This window comes from Patella vulgata, chromosome 8 (assembly GCF_932274485.2).
Source record: "Patella vulgata chromosome 8, xgPatVulg1.2, whole genome shotgun sequence".
NCBI lineage: Eukaryota > Metazoa > Mollusca > Gastropoda > Patellidae > Patella > Patella vulgata.
In genome coordinates this window covers 45035050-45052850 of record NC_065886.2, presented here as the reverse complement: position 1 = coordinate 45052850, position 17801 = coordinate 45035050, and the positions used below count along the sequence as shown (strand labels likewise).

The 17801-nt window shown below is 36.2% G+C and overlaps 1 protein-coding gene across 4 annotated transcripts; it reads left to right on the top strand.

Moving 5' to 3' along the window:
- Positions 1–4015: 4015 nt before the first annotated feature.
- On the top strand, positions 4016–17694 carry LOC126830081 (methylmalonic aciduria type A protein, mitochondrial). Of its 4 annotated transcripts, none has more exons than XM_050560299.2 (7): positions 4016–4076; positions 5135–5629; positions 7200–7322; positions 14382–14552; positions 16570–16656; positions 16864–17012; positions 17330–17694. In XM_050560299.2, the coding sequence occupies exons 2-7, from the start codon at positions 5215–5217 to the stop codon at positions 17624–17626; spliced, it is 1242 nt and encodes a 413-aa protein (XP_050416256.2). In that variant the 5' UTR covers positions 4016–4076; positions 5135–5214; the 3' UTR covers positions 17627–17694. The 4 variants fall into 4 exon arrangements, with proteins under 4 accessions (XP_050416256.2, XP_050416257.2, XP_050416258.2 ...); XM_050560300.2 differs by having other exon boundaries at positions 4027–4066; XM_050560301.2 differs by lacking the exon at positions 4016–4076 and adding an exon at positions 4117–4303.
- Positions 17695–17801: the final 107 nt, after the last annotated feature.

The following is a 17801-nucleotide window of genomic DNA, read 5'->3' as shown; positions in this document are numbered from 1 at the left end:
CCATCGAACTTTGGTAAGGTATTGGTGTAATGAAAGTATACACGAAGTTTCACCACTAGCACTCAATTAGAATCTAAGTTATCGAGCTCTGCTCACTGTGATCCGAAAATTCATTATATAACTTAGTCAAGGTATTGATGTGATGACACTAACAATCAAGTTTCATCACTCTCACTTAATCAGAACCAAAGTTATCGTGTAATAGGTAATATTCAGTTTAACCCTTTAGTCGTGTTTCCGGCTGCAACCTGCGGCGGCACAAGCGCAAAATACTGTACATTTTAAGCCATCCCTAGTGCAGCTACAAGCACGCGTACTACATGGGTTGTCACTCTTGCATCCGCATCTGATGAGCCGCATGACAGACTCCGGAGCAAGTTGATTATCAACTGGAAGGGTGACCGGTTGTAATGTTTTCAATTTAGTGTCCTTCACCCAGCCATACAGTTCCGGATCAAGTTCAGGCGGATTACGATCTTCCAATGAACACCACACAATAGCATGGCGATGAGCTCTTTTTACATTCTCTGCAAATGCATCATTCGTTGGAGCAAGACTACACGGTTTAGGTGGGCATGATGACGATACATTTCCAGTTTTGGATGCCCATACCCTCCAGCGTGTTTCAGACATCGATTTGCTAGAGCTCTGCCCATAACACGCTGACATAAATGCAGTGGCTTGTGTAATCGCCGATTCTATTGGAGAGTCTATTACCCCGAGGAGTGAGAGAGAATACAATCCAGCTCTCATCCCTTTCAATGCTGTTCCTTTCCCCACACCGCAGCAGCATGCAACCGTGTCACATCCAGTAAGAGCATGAGCTGGCAGGATTTCAGTGATAATGGATGCGTGTTTCTCCATAGTTTTACCAATGTCAATAGTTGTTCTTTCCTTGATTGGTGATTCCATTGTAACGCGATTCTTCATGTTGACTATGTGGTAGTAATGCACAAGAAGAACGAAGACATCGGTATCGTCTGATATTACGGTTTTGTCAGCTTGTTGATCACTTTGGGCACACATCATCACCTGCTAAACAATGATGTTGTCTGTCCTGGTTATAACTATACCACCATTGCTAATCTCAACCGGGACAGCGTCCCCACCTATTACTACCAATTTTTGGTTCCTGGTGTATTCACGATGGAATGACTCATCTTCAACCCCCCCCCCCCGGTTCCCTTCAAATTTAATCTTTTTCCAAGGTATGTATATATAAGTGTGTCATAAAATTATTTACATATTTAAAAAGATCAAAGAACGTACTTTTAAGTGATTGCTGTATTTTCGTATAAAGACCCGTATTTTTTACTTTACACACAACTTTGATCGTTTTTTAAGGTAGTAAATATGAATGTGCCAGAAAATTATTTACATATTTGAAGAGAGCAATGAACAAATTTGATTGTTTTTTAAGGTAAGTAAATATGAATGTAAAAGAAAATTATTTACATATTTGAAGAGAGCTATGAAAAAGCTTTTCAGTTATATGTAAGATCATGGCTGAAATTAGGTATTATGACCCGTATTTGAACTTTAAATACCCCTACCCCCCCTCCATAATCATAGTAATAGAGTTTAGTACCACCCAAATTTGATCGTTTTGTAAGGTAAATGTGAATGTGCCAGAAAATAATTTACATATTTAAGAAGAGCAATCAACAAGCTTTTTAGTGATATGTAACATCATGGCTGGAATTTCGTACTAAGACCCGTATTTTGACATTGAATACCCCTACCCCCTTCATAATCATAGTAATACAGTTTAGTACCACTCAAATTTGATCGCTTTTTAAGGTAAGTAATAGCAATAAACAAGCTTTTCAGTGATATGTAACATCATGGCTTGAATTTCGTATTAAGACCCGTATTTTTACATTGACCCCCCCCCCCATTATCATAGAGTTTAGTACCAACCAATTTTCATCGTTTTTTAAGGTAAGTAAATGTGAATCTGGAAGAAGATTATTTACATATTTTAAAAGACCAATAAACAAGCTTTTCAGTGATATGTACATCATGGCTGGAATTTCGTACTAAGACCCGTATTTTGACTTTGAATACCCCTACCCCCTTCATAATCATAGTAATAGAGTTTAGTACCACCCAAATTTGATCTGTTTTAAGGTAAGTAAATATGAATGTGCCAGAAAATTATTTACATATTTGAAGAGACCAATACACAAGCTTTTCAGTGATATGTAACAGCATGGCTGTAACATCTAGCTTCTCTCTAGATATAGTTTGGTTTGGTGAAATAGTCGCTCCCAATCGCCGCTAAAGGGTTAAGAGGCCATATTAGCCGCCATGTTGGATTTTACTATCATCTAATCACTCCACAACATGATAAATGATTTCGGTGTATTCCTTGACCCCAAAAAAATACGGTTAGACACCAAAATTATCACCCTAGACTAAATACTATGGGAGTTATAGGGGATTATTTGAAATGGCGGCCATCTTGGACGCCATCTTGAATTGCCCAAGGGTGACCGAGCGGCAGATTCTGAAAGAGGACACCCTGGGCTACTAAAATCAATCTTAAAAAAAAAACTTTGTATACAATTTCCAGGTTCGCTCGAATTACTGGGTTTTGCGACCGGACTACTGGGGTCTTCCCTTGAACTTTGGACTGTGATTTAAAGTATTAAAACGGTGACAGTATTCTTCGTCTCCACACAGTATTGTTTACATTGTATTCGTGTTGATAGCCTCGTTTGTCACGCAATTAGTTTTTCTGCAATATTCTGCTATGCACTGGTTAATTGGGCATAATAAAATCGTGAGTCATGATGTAACGTTATGTAAACATATTTGGTCCAATTTGGAGCTTTGTTTAAAATGTAACGATATTGTTATGTAGTTAGCTATATTGGTTGTTAATCGAACTATTGACCAGTCATAACAGAAATTTGCTTCCATTAAAGCAGTGTTTAGTGGGATTAGCTCTAATCAAACGAAACACTGGGAGGAGTATGCGTATTTCGCGATATAATCAGAACTTTAAATATCTGCAATCCAGTAAAACAAATGTTACATTGTGGCGGGATATTATTATACCATAACAGGGTGGGGGAGGGGACCGAATGGTTAGCACGTGCGCGCTGTATCTTAAGGTCCGGCATGGAGTCAACTGGCGTGGTTTCGATCGATTCCCCGGTTGTACGTGACAAGGTGTAAGGTCGCCTGTCCATCCTCGTGGGTTTTCTCCGAGTCCTCCGGTTTCCTCCCACTTCTAAATACCCCTACGTGCAAGCGAATTATTGAAATAAAATTTAACTTTCCGTTCCGCAGTTATGCCCCCTTTCCCATTTCCCCGTGTAAAACCTTTCTTTTAAATGAGGTTTAACGTCCACTCGACACAAACTTGGTCATTTCGGGGCCAGCATATGTTTCAATTTTATTTCCATGATTCTCTTGCGCGTAGAGGTTCTTAGCAGTCGGAGGAAAACGGATGTTTGACAGGCGACCTTAGCCCTTGTCACGTACAACCGGGGAATCGACCGTGTTAAAAACACTGTAGTATAGAAATCTATATTAGTAAGTGCAGGGGGACTGCACCACACAAAATTTACACAAAAACAAATACACGGACAGGACATCATACTCAGGAAAACACAAACATACAGAAAATTCAAAGAAACTAAAAAAAAGTGAATGGATCCGGGGGCTATATAGCCGTAAGCGTCCACTGCGCTGTACATTCCCGGGTCTGTAGTGACACAGACTTCACTCAAATTTGAAAACAATTAGGAATACAACCCAAAGAACCCACTGTGTAATGCCAGCATGAGTCATGATCTGCTTTTTATGCTACACGAAATACGAATGTAAGCATATGTAGTAAAATTCAACTATACAAGTATATGCACTGTAAGGGCAAAGCATAATATATCGCGTTCAGGTGGTTTTTGGAAAAGGGTGTGGGAAAGGTAGCCTAACAAGTCGTTGACCTATGTCTCTCTGGTTTTGCGTTCGATTGTACAATCCGGGCATGCGCAAGGCTATTTCCGCTTTTAACCCAACAAACAGTCTGGTGTGAATCGAACTGTACCAAGATATTGTAAATAAGGGTTTGTATTTATAGAACTGTCATTAGACTGTCATGTTGTCAAAACAACATAGGTTAACTATTTCCTAAAGGCTGTAGGAAACGTTCATATCCGTACTCACGGGTTACAGGAACAAATTTCCTGGTAGATATTGTTGGTTTGGCTGTGTCACTTTCACTGACTTGCCAGTCACTGACGACAGTGACTGTCACTCAGGTCATCTCATTCTCATCTCTCGGACGACTATGGTATAGTGTGGCAATAATATTATTTAGAACCTTACACCATTAGGCCTAATTAGAATGCATCAACTAGTAAAATCATAGGCCTAATATATATATTTTTTTTAACCCCAGAATCTTGTAAAATGTGGTGTCAAAAGGCAGCTCTGATTTGATGGTTTCAGACCACTAAATTTAATCAAATAAATTTAAAAGTTTAATTCCCAGTATTCCTCGGGCAATATTGCAAATAATATATGATTTCACACTATTGATTAATAACCTTCGGCTTAAATATTTTGACTTAAAAGAACTTCATTCATAGAGAATCCAGAAAATGTATCTAAGGAAGGGAGACAACTCCAATTAACAACTTATTCACATTTTTTTCATCCGCATTTATTTTATTAAGACAGTAGATGCTAAGCTCTAGCTGGAGAACCCATTTGGGCCTGTATCAGCGGTTTATAGGTATATTGCCCTTTAGAATCTATTTAAATTAAATCACATGTTTTGTAAACAGTTGGTACCGGTATCACATTTCATTTGATTAAATTGAATCAAGGTCATTATACATGTAAATTATTGTAAATGCAATCTCTGTGTTTGCCACATAATTACGATCTTATTTCATCTCAAAAGGACCCTTTAGATATCAACCTAATCAGTAAAAATCTCATTCATTGAAACATAATTTTATTTTTTTTCTTTTAATTTCATTATTACAGTCACTTCTGAGTTTGAACATATCCCCATCAACGCAAATTCCTGCGAAATCTAAAAATTCTCTCATAGAATATTGAGTGGACGCGTAACCAAAACATACATGTGTAATCAAGATTTGATTTTATTTTTCAGGTACCATAACATAAAGAATACTGGCTTAAGAAATAGGTCTACTGCTTGAACGTACATACAACTGTCCCATTAGATGACAAATGAATACCATTATACGCTATTTACATTTTGCAAACAGCACACAAAGACTTTTACGTTTATGTTATAATTGCGAGAAGCTGTCAACATGTAAATTTTTAAAAAGATATTTTAATTCATCAAGATTACTACAATATGCCACTCTTGGAAAGAAACAAAAACTACACGTAAATATTCGGTATAATGAAGAATATGTAGATGTTCGTGAACAGTTAGGGGAAGAGGATGAAACTGTACTTGGGCTCTATTCTGGATTAAAAAATCATGACAGAGCGAGTTTAGCAAGGGCTATAACTCTAGTTGAATCAGGGCACAAGAAAAAGAAAAAGCAAGCACAGTTATTATTAATGAAAATATTACATGATAACATGGGAGAAGTGGCTCATTCCTTATCTAATCAACAGACTTTTAGAATAGGTAATATGACATCTACGGCAAGCTTACATTTTTAGGCGGAGAATGGACCCTAGTTTTCAAAATGGTTGCACAATGTTTGAAGCAATTACAAAACAAGAGAGTTGAAAAACACACTCCCCTAATTTTGAAAAAATACACAGGATAAAGTCTTAGATGGAATATTTTCTGTAATATAGTATACTATTCAAGGAAACTTTTTACATGGTCTTTTTTTGCTGGTCATGGAGAGCTATTAATAGGATATGTTCATGTGATTTTGGCAATCCCCATGTTGACTGAGTGTTGAATTCTTGTGTACTTAAAGATGCATTATATCAGAGCTAAATCTGCCTATTACATGTATTATTTTTTGGCTTCAATTTTTATATAAATTATTATTTAGACATTTATTCGCATGACAAACCTGTAAACAGTTCTCTAGACTGTCGAATGGCCGAGATTTAAATGAATTTGAATTGAGGTTGCTACAATTAGAAACAATCTACGATACATTTTCAAAAAGTCATAACTTCGCCCAGAATAAAGTAATTTTTAATGAAATTTTCAATATATTTGTTTTTATACGTTTACATTTTGATGTGGACGTATATTGTCGTCACCCCTGTTTGTTTGTCCATCAGTTGTTTGTGGACACTCTACTACAGGTCAAAATTAAATTTAACGAAACTTGAAATATAGGTTTATCTCTCAAAGATCTTGGTTCCTTTCGATATTGGCATATATTGGGCCATATCTTTTTGGATTATGGCCCCTGATTGTACGAAAAATCACGTTTTTAGCTTGTGGACTCTCTAGAGATCACAATCTTTTCATCTGATTTGGATGAAACTTGAAATGCATGTTTATAACCCAAAGATCTTGGTTCCTTTCAATATTTGCGCATATCGGATTATAACTTCCTGAATTATGGCCCCTGATTGTACGAAAAGTCGCGTTTTTAGCTTATGGTCCCTCTAGAGGTCACAATAATAATCCGATTTATAAAAACGTTTGAATATTTCACCGTTATACCCTAATGACGACTGAGATTGAATTTCGTGAAAATCGGACCAAAACTGCCATACAAAATGGCTGCCCCTCGTACGCAATTAGTGTAAATATATGGTATGTCAAGGTTGTGAACCCTCTAGAAGTCATAATATTGATCCGATTTTGATGAAACTTGAAATATATCTTTATAACCCAAAGATCTTGGTTCCTGTCGATATTCACGCATATTAGATTATAACTTCCTGATTTACATGTATGGCCCTTGATTGTACGAAAAATCGCAGTCGCTGGTAAATTATCTATTTTTGAACTATTAGTAATACAGCCAGTAAGAACGGCCAGCTCTTTATCTTAATCTTACATAATGCAGCAAAAGTGTGCAGTAAATTTATAGTACCTGATATTAAACAGCAGGTTGATTGATATCAAGGTTGCAGGTAAAAGGGACAGGGAATTAATTTGACGTTATCTTAGAAACTCAGTTATTGATTTAACCCTGTTGGAGATTTAAATGTTGTTTATCACTTCGACTAATTTTGTAAAGATACATGATCGACAATCTCTTCTCTTTATTTTTTAGGTTTATCAGGTCCACCAGGGGCAGGCAAGAGTACTTTTATAGAAGCTTTTGGTAAATATTTAACAGGTCATGGTCATAAAGTAGCAGTATTAGCTGTAGATCCTTCTTCATCAACTACAGGCGGTAAGAGTTTGATTCACTGGTTCAATCTATTCTAGAAGCTTTGTTGACATTTCCAAACTTTCAAATTGAAACTATCATTTAACTTGTGATCCTAATAGTGCAATTTTCAAACAATATCTAATTTATCACTGCTTAATCCACATTAAAATATACACAAATTGATTAATTAAGACAAATATCAGTGGATTCAATCAGATTTAAAAACAACCCATCAAAAACCTGTAGAATTCTGTTACTCGCTGGAAAATCTTGCTGAGCATGTGTCTTGGTTGCAGATTGGTCCGTGAAGTTCGTCTCCAACTCTATGTTTGTAATTCATGTAACTCGTAGACTGAGTAACAAGTGAAATGGGGTTTTTTTTTGCGGGGGTTGGGGGTGGAAGTGGAGTTGGGTATTAAACAACTTGGCATAGACCATGGGATGTGTCCATAAATAGTTGAGCATGACCGATGGCAATTGGGTTAGCTTATGGCCAACTGTAAGGTGTTAAATTATTTGACTGATCATCATTGGAATAAATTGTTATTTAAAAGGAAAGGTAAACAAGACAAGTCAGTTCTATAGTATAGACTTATAGTCTCACTTAGACACGATACACTTAAGGTGTAAAAAGCAGTTGTATCCCTTTAGTCAATGAGGTAGATATTGGAGAAATTGAATATTTATTATAAAGATCATTGTATTGTGACTACCAAATTCAAGATTAATATTGGTTAATGCCTAGATAGGGTGGAAGGTTACTCTGCTGTCTCAATGTTTCTGTCTGGTGTAAGAAATTAGGTTTGTATGGTTGCTGTTAGCGGCCATTCAAATGAATCTAAATCGTCGACTTGTGAAGAAGGCGACAAGTTGACGAAATGAAGGCGACGATCGTCGCGTTATTTTGTCATGTCGGCCGGTTGATTTTGTCGACTTATTCACAACCTGACAAGTCGACGAAATACAATTTTTTCGACTTGTCGTGCGGCGATTTGTCGCCTCGGAAGTCAAACTCGAGCTTGCGCATTTGCTGACTGGATAACTTGCATGCGCACAGATTAACTTCCGAGGCGACAAGTCGCCGCACAACAAGTCAAAATAATTGTATTTTGTCGACTTGTGGCCTTGTTGGGTTGTGAATAAGTCAAAGGCCACAAGTCGACAGAATTGACCTGACAAGTCGACGAAATGAAGGCGATGATCGTCGGGTTATTTTGACGAAACTTGAAATATAGGTTTATCTCTCAAAGATCTTGGTTCCTTTCGATATTGGCATATATTGGGCCATAACTTTATGGATTATGGCCCCTGATTGTACGAAAAATCACGTTTTTAGCTTGTGGATTCTCTAGAGGTCACAATCTTTTCATCTGATTTGGATGAAACTTGAAATGCATGTTTATAACCCAAAGATCTTGGTTCCTTTCAATATTTGCGCATATCGGATTATAACTTTCTGAATTATGGCCCCTGATTGTATGAAAAATCGCGTTTTTAGCTTATGGTCCCTCTAGAGGTCACAATTATTATCCGATTTATAAAAACGTTTGAATATTTGCTTGCGCATTTGCTGACTGGATAACTTGCATGCGCACAGATTAACTTCCGAGGCGACAAGTCGCCGCACGACAAGTCGAAATAATTGTATTTTATCGACTTGTCGGGTTGTGAATAAGTCGACGAAATACAATTATATCGACTTGTCGTGCAACGACTTGTCGCCTCGGAAGTTAATCTGTGCACATGCAAGTTATCCAGTCGAAATAATTGTTTTTTGTCGCCTTGTTGCCTTGTCGGGTTGTGAATAAGTCGAAGGCGACAAGTCGACAGAATTGACCTGACAAGTCGACGAAATGAAGGCGATGATCGTCGGGTTATTTTGTCGTGTTGGCGGGTTGATTTTGTCGGGTTGTGAATAAGTCAGAGTCGACAGAATTGACCCGACAAGTCGACGAAATGAAGGCGATGATCGTGGGGTAATTTTGTCGTGTTGGCGGGTTGATTTTGTCGGGTTAATCTGTGCGCATGCAAGTTATCCAGTCAGCAAATGCACAAGCTCGAGTTTGACTTCCGAGGCGACAAGTCGCTGCACGACAAATCGAAATAATTGTATCTCGTCGACTTGTCGCCATGTCAGGTTGTGAATAAGTTGACAAAATCAACCCGCCGACACGACAAAATAACCCGACGATCGTCGCCTTCATTTCATCGACTTGTCGGGTCAATTCTGTCGACTTGTCGATTTGTCACCTTCTTCACAAGGCGACGATTTAGATTCATTTGAATGGCCGCTAACAGCCACCATAGGGGAGGGGGGGTGAATTATCATCAGGGTACTTTGGCACTTACCTGTCACTAGTAGCGGATCTAGAAACCATGCACAATCCCACTCCATAATGAATGTCAACAAAATATGTAAAAATATGCATAAAATTACACTGATCGCCCAGGTAGAACATAGATCGTAATGCCTAAATAGTTGTTTGCCAATCGTTTAACAATGTGGCCGGAAAGCAGTTTTATTCAAGTTCACATAGAGTTCATGTCATTATCATTGTTATTGTCCCCCCGTCTTTCGAAGAAAGCAGGGGACTATTAAAATGGGTTCATCTGTCTTTCTGCCTGCCTACCTGCCCGTCCGTCCATCCGTCTGTCTATCACACTTTTTGGGACACAATAACTCTCCTTCTAATTGAGCTAGAATTTTCAAACTTGGTGTAGGTGTTTATTAGGTCAATGGAAGATCAGCATTTTCTGCTTAGGGTAAGCAGAGATGAGCAATTTGATTGGTTGATGCTTTGGGACATGATAACTTTAGTTTTGATTAAGTGAGAGTGATGAAACTTGGTGTCTAGTTTCATTACATCAATACCTTGATGTCTAGTTTGATAATGAGCATTCTCTGCTCAGGGTAAGCAGAGCGATAAGCAATTTGATTGGTCAAGGCTTTGAAACACAATAACTCTCATTCTAATTGAGCTAGAATGTTCACACTTGACGTAGGTGTTTATTAGGTGAATGCCTTGATGGAGTTCGAAGATGAAAATTTTCTGCTTTAGTAAGCAGAGATAAGCAATTTGATTGGTTGATGCTTTGGGACACAATAACTTTAGTTCTAATTAAGTGAGAGTGAGGACAATTGGTGTATAGTTTTATCACATCAATACCTTGACTAAGTTCGACAATGAGCATTTTCTGCTCAGGGTAAGCAGAGCGATAAGCAATTTGATTGGTTAAGACTTTGGAACACAATAACTCTCATTCTAATTGAGCTAGAATGTTCACACTTGGCGTAGGTGTTCATTAGGTGAATGCCTTGATGGAGTTCGATGACAAACATTGTCTGCTTACTGCAAGCAGAGCTAAGCGATTTGATTGGTTGATGCTTTGGGGCACAATAACTTTGGTTATAATTAAGTGAGGGTGATGAAACTCCAAGTATAGATTCATTATATCATTACCTTGATTAAGTTCGATGATAATAATTATTATTATTATTTTTATTATTATTATTAACATTTCGAGCTAAAGCTAAGCTGAGCTAAGCAATTTCATTGGTTGATGCTTTGGGGCAAGATAATTTTGATTCTATCTGATAGAGCGTGATGAAACTTAGTGTATAGTTGATAATAAGTTTGATTGCTTGATACTTTTGAAAAAAATTACTACATGTACGTGTCCTCTATTTATTTTGGGATTTCGGCGGGGGGCATCAGCCTCACTGTTGGCTTGTTGATTTTGTTTTTGATTTTTGGTGGGGGGAACCCCAGGGGCACTTACTTGATCTCATGAGGAGGGCCCCCCCCCCCTGCCCACCCCCTTAACCCTTAAATCCATGCATGCGTCGCGTTTCTATTGAAATCTTTTTTATGAAAAATGAGGAATTTATTCAGTGTTTCTTTCTGAATAAAAATGTTAAAAAAACAATTGTAGGTCTCTGACATTAGTAAAGGATAACAAATTGATTATAGTCTAACATAGAATTCTCTTTCAACATGTTCTGACTATTATTCAAATATTCCGAACAAGTGACTAACTAAGCGAATAATTTAATATCCGGTGGTTTTAGATAACATGACTGACTACTGAGTTGATAATATCTCTTATTTAATTATAAAGTTTTTTGTACCCTGCATTTCGAAGAAAGCAGGGGACTATTAAAATGTATTTGTCCGTCTGTCTGTCTGTCCGTCACACTTTTTGGGACACAATAACTCTCCTTCTAATTGAGCTATAAAGTTCAAACTTGGTGTAGGTATTTATTAGGTCAATGCCTTGATGGGGTTCAAAGATAACCTTTTCTGTTTAGGGTAAGCAGAGATAAGCAATTCAATTGGTTGGTGCTTTGGTACACGATAACTTTAGTTCTAATTAAGTGATAGTGATGAAACTTGGTGTATAGTTTTATTACATCAATACCTTGACTAAGTTCGATAATGAGCATTTTCTGCTCAGGGTAAGCGGAGCGATAAACAATTTGATTGGTTGAGACTTTGGAACACAATAACTCTAATTCTAATTGAGCTAGAATGTTCACACTTGGCGTAGGTGTTTATTAGGTGAATGCCTTGATGGAGTACGAAGATGAGAATTTTCTGCTTAGGGAAAGCAGAGATAAGCAATTGGATTGGTTGATGCTTTGGGACACGATAACATTAGTTCTAATTAAGTGAGAGTGAGGACACTTGGTGTATAGTTTTATCAGATCAATACCTTGACTTAGTTCGATAGTAAACATTTTCTGCTCCGGTTAAGCAGAGTGATAAACAATTTGATTGGTGGATACTTTGGAACACAATAACTTTCCTTCTAATTGAGGTAGAATGTTCAAACTTGGTGTAGGTGTTCATTAGGTGAATGCCTTAATGGAGTTCGATGATAAACATTGTCTGCTTACAGTAAGCAGAGATAAGCAATCTGATTGGTTGATGCTTTGGAGCACGATGACTTTGGTTTAAATTAAGCCAGTCAAAAAATATGGAATATACCAGAACGGACACACTGTAATTTATTGAATCTGATCTGTTCTACAGCTTCATAAAAGGTTTTTAAAGTTTGTCGAAAGTACTGTCAACAGTAAAAACATGTGTACAAACATTTGTGCTAAGTTAGCTGTATACGGCAGTCAGTCAACTCTTGCTAACAGTTTAAATTATATCTGTCACAGATATGGTCTATCAAAATACGGACTAACTAATATATCTCTTAGTAAAATTTTATCTACAGTAAATAAAATCGACATCAATTCAAAATCAGAGAATAATAAAATTAAGGCAGGCGCCATCAGAGATTTTATGTCTTTAAGAGAAAACGGTAACAATTTAAATGATATAATTAATGAACTTTGTACAAACTGAATTTAACATAATGTATATATTAAGGTCAGATTTATGTTTATATTGACTTTTGTAATTGTTCTTATTTTGTATGAATAAATTATTATTATAATTGTTATATCATTTATTACCTTGACTAAGTTCGATGATGAGAATTTTCTGCTTGGGCTAGGGAGCGATAAGCAATTCGATTGGTCAAGACTTTGGAAAATAACAACTCTGCTTTTAATTAAGGTAGAATGTTTAAACTTGATGTAGATGTTTATTAGGTGAATGTCTTGACTGAGTTCAATGATTAACATTTCGATCTAAAGCTAAGCAGAGCTAAGAAATTTCATTGGTCGATGCTTTCGGACAAGATAACTTTGAATTCTATGTGATAAAGAGTGATGAAACTTAGTGTATTGTTGATAATTAGTTTGATTGCTTGATACTTTTGAAAAAAATAAATGTGCGATTGATTAATATGTGTTATCTATTTATTTTGGGGTTTCGGCGGGGACATCAGCCTCACTGTTGGCTTGTTTTCCTAGAAACACCATCAGTCTATGTAACTTGATTGATTCTAGTTGATTTAACCTTTATAAAGTACGCTAATTGGAATCACATCTGTCTCACAGGATTGGCAGTTGTTATAGGTCCACAAGCTCTACAGGCTAATATTATCACCTGTTGATTTCGTCTTTTTAGCGTAATAGAAACCACTGTAAACTACAATATTGTAAAAGAAGAATCTCTAATAGACATATAGGTTCAAAAATGGTTCAGTTCCATTAAGTATTTACAAAGATATGATTAATTGAAATTTCATAGATCCATTTTGTGGGTGAACAGAAATGATTGGCCTATTTTTAATTTTATTGATCCAAGCCAGGAGGTTATCTGGCATTGATATTTTGATTTTGTTTTCTTTATTAAAACAATTATATTAGCATGGATTAAGCTGTTAGAAATTTTATATTTTTGCTAAAAATGCAATTGATATATCATTACTTTAATACACAGTGTGTGTATTTATGGATAAAAAGCCCATTGATTATCATCCCATTGACTTGATATTTATAAAACAAACAGTGGTTTAACATCCTACTCTTCCACACAAACCAGGGTAGGATGGCGGAATGGTTAGCTTGTGTCGGGTCACCTGGGGTGGTTTTGATTCCCCCGTTGTACATGACAAGGAGTAGTGTCGCCTGTCCAACCTCGTGGATTTTCTCTGGATCCTCTGGTTTCCTACCACTGCTAAAGACCCCTACACGCCAGTGAATTATTGAAATAAAATTGAACCATGTGTTAGTCCTGAAATGACCTAGTTTGTGTCGAGTGAATGTTAAACCCCATTTTTCTCTCTCTCACTCTCTCCAACCAGGGTAATGAAGACTGGCATGTACCCTGCAGTGTGCCATGATGTAAACTTTGTACTAGATGAAACAACTGGTTACTATTTATTTTCCCTTATTCGAATATCTACAACCTTAATCACATACATTGTACGATTATTAAACACAGTTACTGAAAATTGAATGCTCTTTGAATCGTTCCGCAAATTTTATGAATCCATAAACTGATTTAAATGACAAATATTATAAACTTGTTGATATTTATCAAGCCTAGATGGGTTTATAAAGACTAAGTGTAAATGTAATTATAGAACGGTTAAAGAAATGTGTTCAGATATTTCTAATAAGATATTTTTCTCATTTCATTTTATTTCAGACATTAGATTTAAATATTTAAATTCCAGGTTCTCTTTTGGGTGATAAAACTCGTATGCCAGAGTTATCCTGTGATTCTAATGCCTACATACGACCGTCACCAACAGGTGGAACATTAGGTGGTGTTACCAGGACAACCAATGAAGCTGTGGTTTTAAGTGAAGGGGCAGGGTTTGATATAGTTATAATAGAAACAGTCGGCAAGTAGTAATTTTATTCTTAACAACTTTGTTTTTAAGCCTGGTCACATTAACTTGTCTTAAACATACATTATGCAAGAGCTAAATCAGTCTATTGCAGGTCTTTCTTTAGGCCTGAAATGTTATCTAAATTATTAATTAGACATTAATTAACTTATCCAGACCATACTCAACTCTCGATGGCATCGCTAGCCTGCGATGTTTATTGGATTAGGTTCCGATTTGCTGTCCAACTTCCATTCAAGATTTAATCATGAAATGGATAATCGAGACTATGTTTTTTATCGTACCAACTTTAGTAATGATGATCGAGGCTAGGCTAAAAATACAATCACTAAAATCTCGGTTCAGAGTGGATCAATTTGACTGAAATTTTCAGCAAATTCCCTTTACATTATCTAGTTTTTATACGCCCACATTGAAATGTGGACGTATATTGCCGTTGCCCCCGTCCGTCTGTCGGTCCGTCCGTCAGTCGGTCGGTCGGTCCGTCCGTCCGTCCACAATTTCTTGTGAATGCTCTAACGCCAAAAGTTATCATCCAATTGTTTTAAAATTGATATATGTTGTTTACATTAGTGAGATGAAGAAGCCTATTTAATTTCAATAATTTCCGTTTATTACGTCTAGAGTTATGGCCCTTGTTTCACTTGTTGAACCTTGTGGACGCTCTAATGCCAAAAGTTAACATACGATCTTATTGAAATTTATATGCAATATTTAAGTTAGTGAAACGAAGAAGCCTATTGAATTTCAACAATTTCTGTTTCTTACGTCTAGAGTTATGGCCCTTGTTTCACTTTATTGAACCTTGTGAACGCTCTAACTCCAAAAGTTATCATCCCATCTTTCTGAAATTTACATGAATTATTTAAATTAGTGAAACGAAGAAGCCTATTGAATTTCAGCAATTTCCGTTTATTACGTCTAGAGTTATGGCCCTTGTTTTACTTTATTGAACCTTGTGAACGCTCTAACGCCAAAAGTTATCATCCGATCTTTCTGAAATTGATATGCATTATTTAGATTACTGAAACGAAGAAGCCTATTGAATTTCGGCAATTTCCGTTTATTACGTCTAGAGTTATGGCCCCTGTTTCACTTTATTGATCCTTGTGAACGCTCTCATGTCAAAAGTTATCATCCAATCTTTCTGAAATTTACATGCATTATCTAGATTATTGAAACAGAGAAGCCTATTGAATTTCAGCAATTTCCGTTTATTACGTCTAGAGTTATGGCCCTTGTTTCACTTTACTGATCCTTGTGAACGCTCTAACGCAAAAAGTTATCCACCCATTCTTTGTGAAATTAATATGCATGATTTAAATTAGTGAAACGAAAAAGCCTATTGTAATTTCAGCAATTTACAATAATTACTTCTAGAGTTATTGCCCTTGTTTCACTTTGTTAAACCTTGTTAATGCTCGATTGATGATAGTTATCATCCGATATGTATGAAATTTATATGCATCATTTAAATTTGTGAAACAGGTCTATTGAATTTCAGCAATTTCCGTCAATAATTTCTAGAGTTATGGCGATTGTGAAGGTTTGAATGACAAAAGTGATCATGTGATCTGTATGAAATTTATATGCATTATTTAAATTAGTAAAACGAAAAAGCCTGTCAAATTTCTGTAGATTACTTCCAGAGTTGAGGCCCTTGTTTCAGTTTGTAGAACCTTGTAAACCCTCAAATGACAAAATTTATAATCTGATCTGTATAGAACTGTCTTGTAAAGGCCCCAATTACCTACAAAGGAATAAATATGCGACAACCCTTGACGACCGCTCGGACGATTTAGCTGCTGTGGGCGTATGTTTTGTTGCCTGGCAACCTATCTTTAACTATTATAGGGAGAACTGCCAGCTCTTTATCTAATCTCCCATAATGTATCTTTAATGTAAAAGAAATTACTTGAATTGGAGTGTTTTCTGCACCTGTATGGTGACGAGTGGCGCTATACAATGTGCAATGAGGGAAACTTAATATGTCATAAATTTATTTCTGTAGGAGTAGGCCAATCAGAGTTTTCTGTAGCTGATATGGTAGATATTTTCTGTTTACTCATTCCACCAGCAGGGGGCGACGAGTTACAAGGTACATAAATGTTTGTAGATTATGGATGTTATACGTCTAGATGCTTAGTACATCACCTAATTTGTAATGGTTCGAGTTTTTATATATTTCTTTAATAAATGTCTGAGATTGTTTGACTCTTCACATTTATGATGGATCTTAACAAGTTGTGTGTGTTATAACAGTGAGTGGTTGCTAACAGTTTTGTTAATTATATTTTGTTGTTAGGTATAAAGAAAGGTATTGTTGAAGTAGCAGATATGGTGATAGTTAATAAAAGTGATGGTGATTTAATTCCTGCAGCTCGTAGAATACAAGCAGAATATATCAGTGCTTTAAAATTTATGAGGACACGATCAAAAGTATGGAAACCAAAGGTAAGTTAGGTCAATAATAAAAGTTATCAATATGGCAGATCTTATATATCACAATACAAGTGGTGCAAGTATAGGCTGGATTTTGATAGAGGGCGTGGATGCTGAAAATAAAATAAAAAACTATTTTGAAACACCTACTAGTCTGCATGGCTTTTTGGGGTGCACAATTTGACAAGGTTTGAATTTTTTCCTCCCACCATTTTTATAGTCCCATATTTTTCATCCACAAAATCTTGTGAACACTCAACACAAGTCTTTACCCATATGCCTTTTGTTTCGATTAATTAATTCTGACATTTTTCACCTTTGGCTTTCAGGTTACCCGAATTTCTTCTTTTACGAAAGATGGAATACCAGAATTATGGGATACTTTGTGCGATTATCGTAAATTAATGAATGAATCCGGTGAATTTATAAACAGAAGAGAGAAACAATTAAAAGTGTGGATGTGGAATCATATTAAAGATCACATCATGGATGTATTCTGTGAAGATCAGGATGTAGAAAATAAACTGCCCTCATTAGAAACTCTAGTAATTAAAGGTGCAATTACTCCTGGTTTAGCAGCTGATTTGTTATTGAAAGAATTTATGAAAAAATCTTTTAAATCCTGATTAAATTATATGCCAAGATATATGTGTGTTTTAATGACCCAAAAAAATAAATCATTTAGACATTCTCATTCCAAGAATTTCTTTTTTTAAAGCCACTGGTAATTATCAAGGCTATAGTTGATTGTTTTATTAAAGATACATTATATGAGATTCGATAACGAGTTGACAGTACTTA

Bases quoted from the DNA above. Each gene is read 5' to 3' on its own strand.
- LOC126830081 (XM_050560299.2), top strand. From the start codon at position 5,215: ATGAATACCATTATACGCTATTTACATTTTGCAAACAGCACACAAAGA. The intron at 7,323-14,381 runs GTAAGAGTTTGA...TTTAAATTCCAG, and splicing joins TTCTTCATCAACTACAGGCG to GTTCTCTTTTGGGTGATAAA. The intron at 14,553-16,569 runs GCAAGTAGTAAT...TTATTTCTGTAG, and splicing joins AGTTATAATAGAAACAGTCG to GAGTAGGCCAATCAGAGTTT.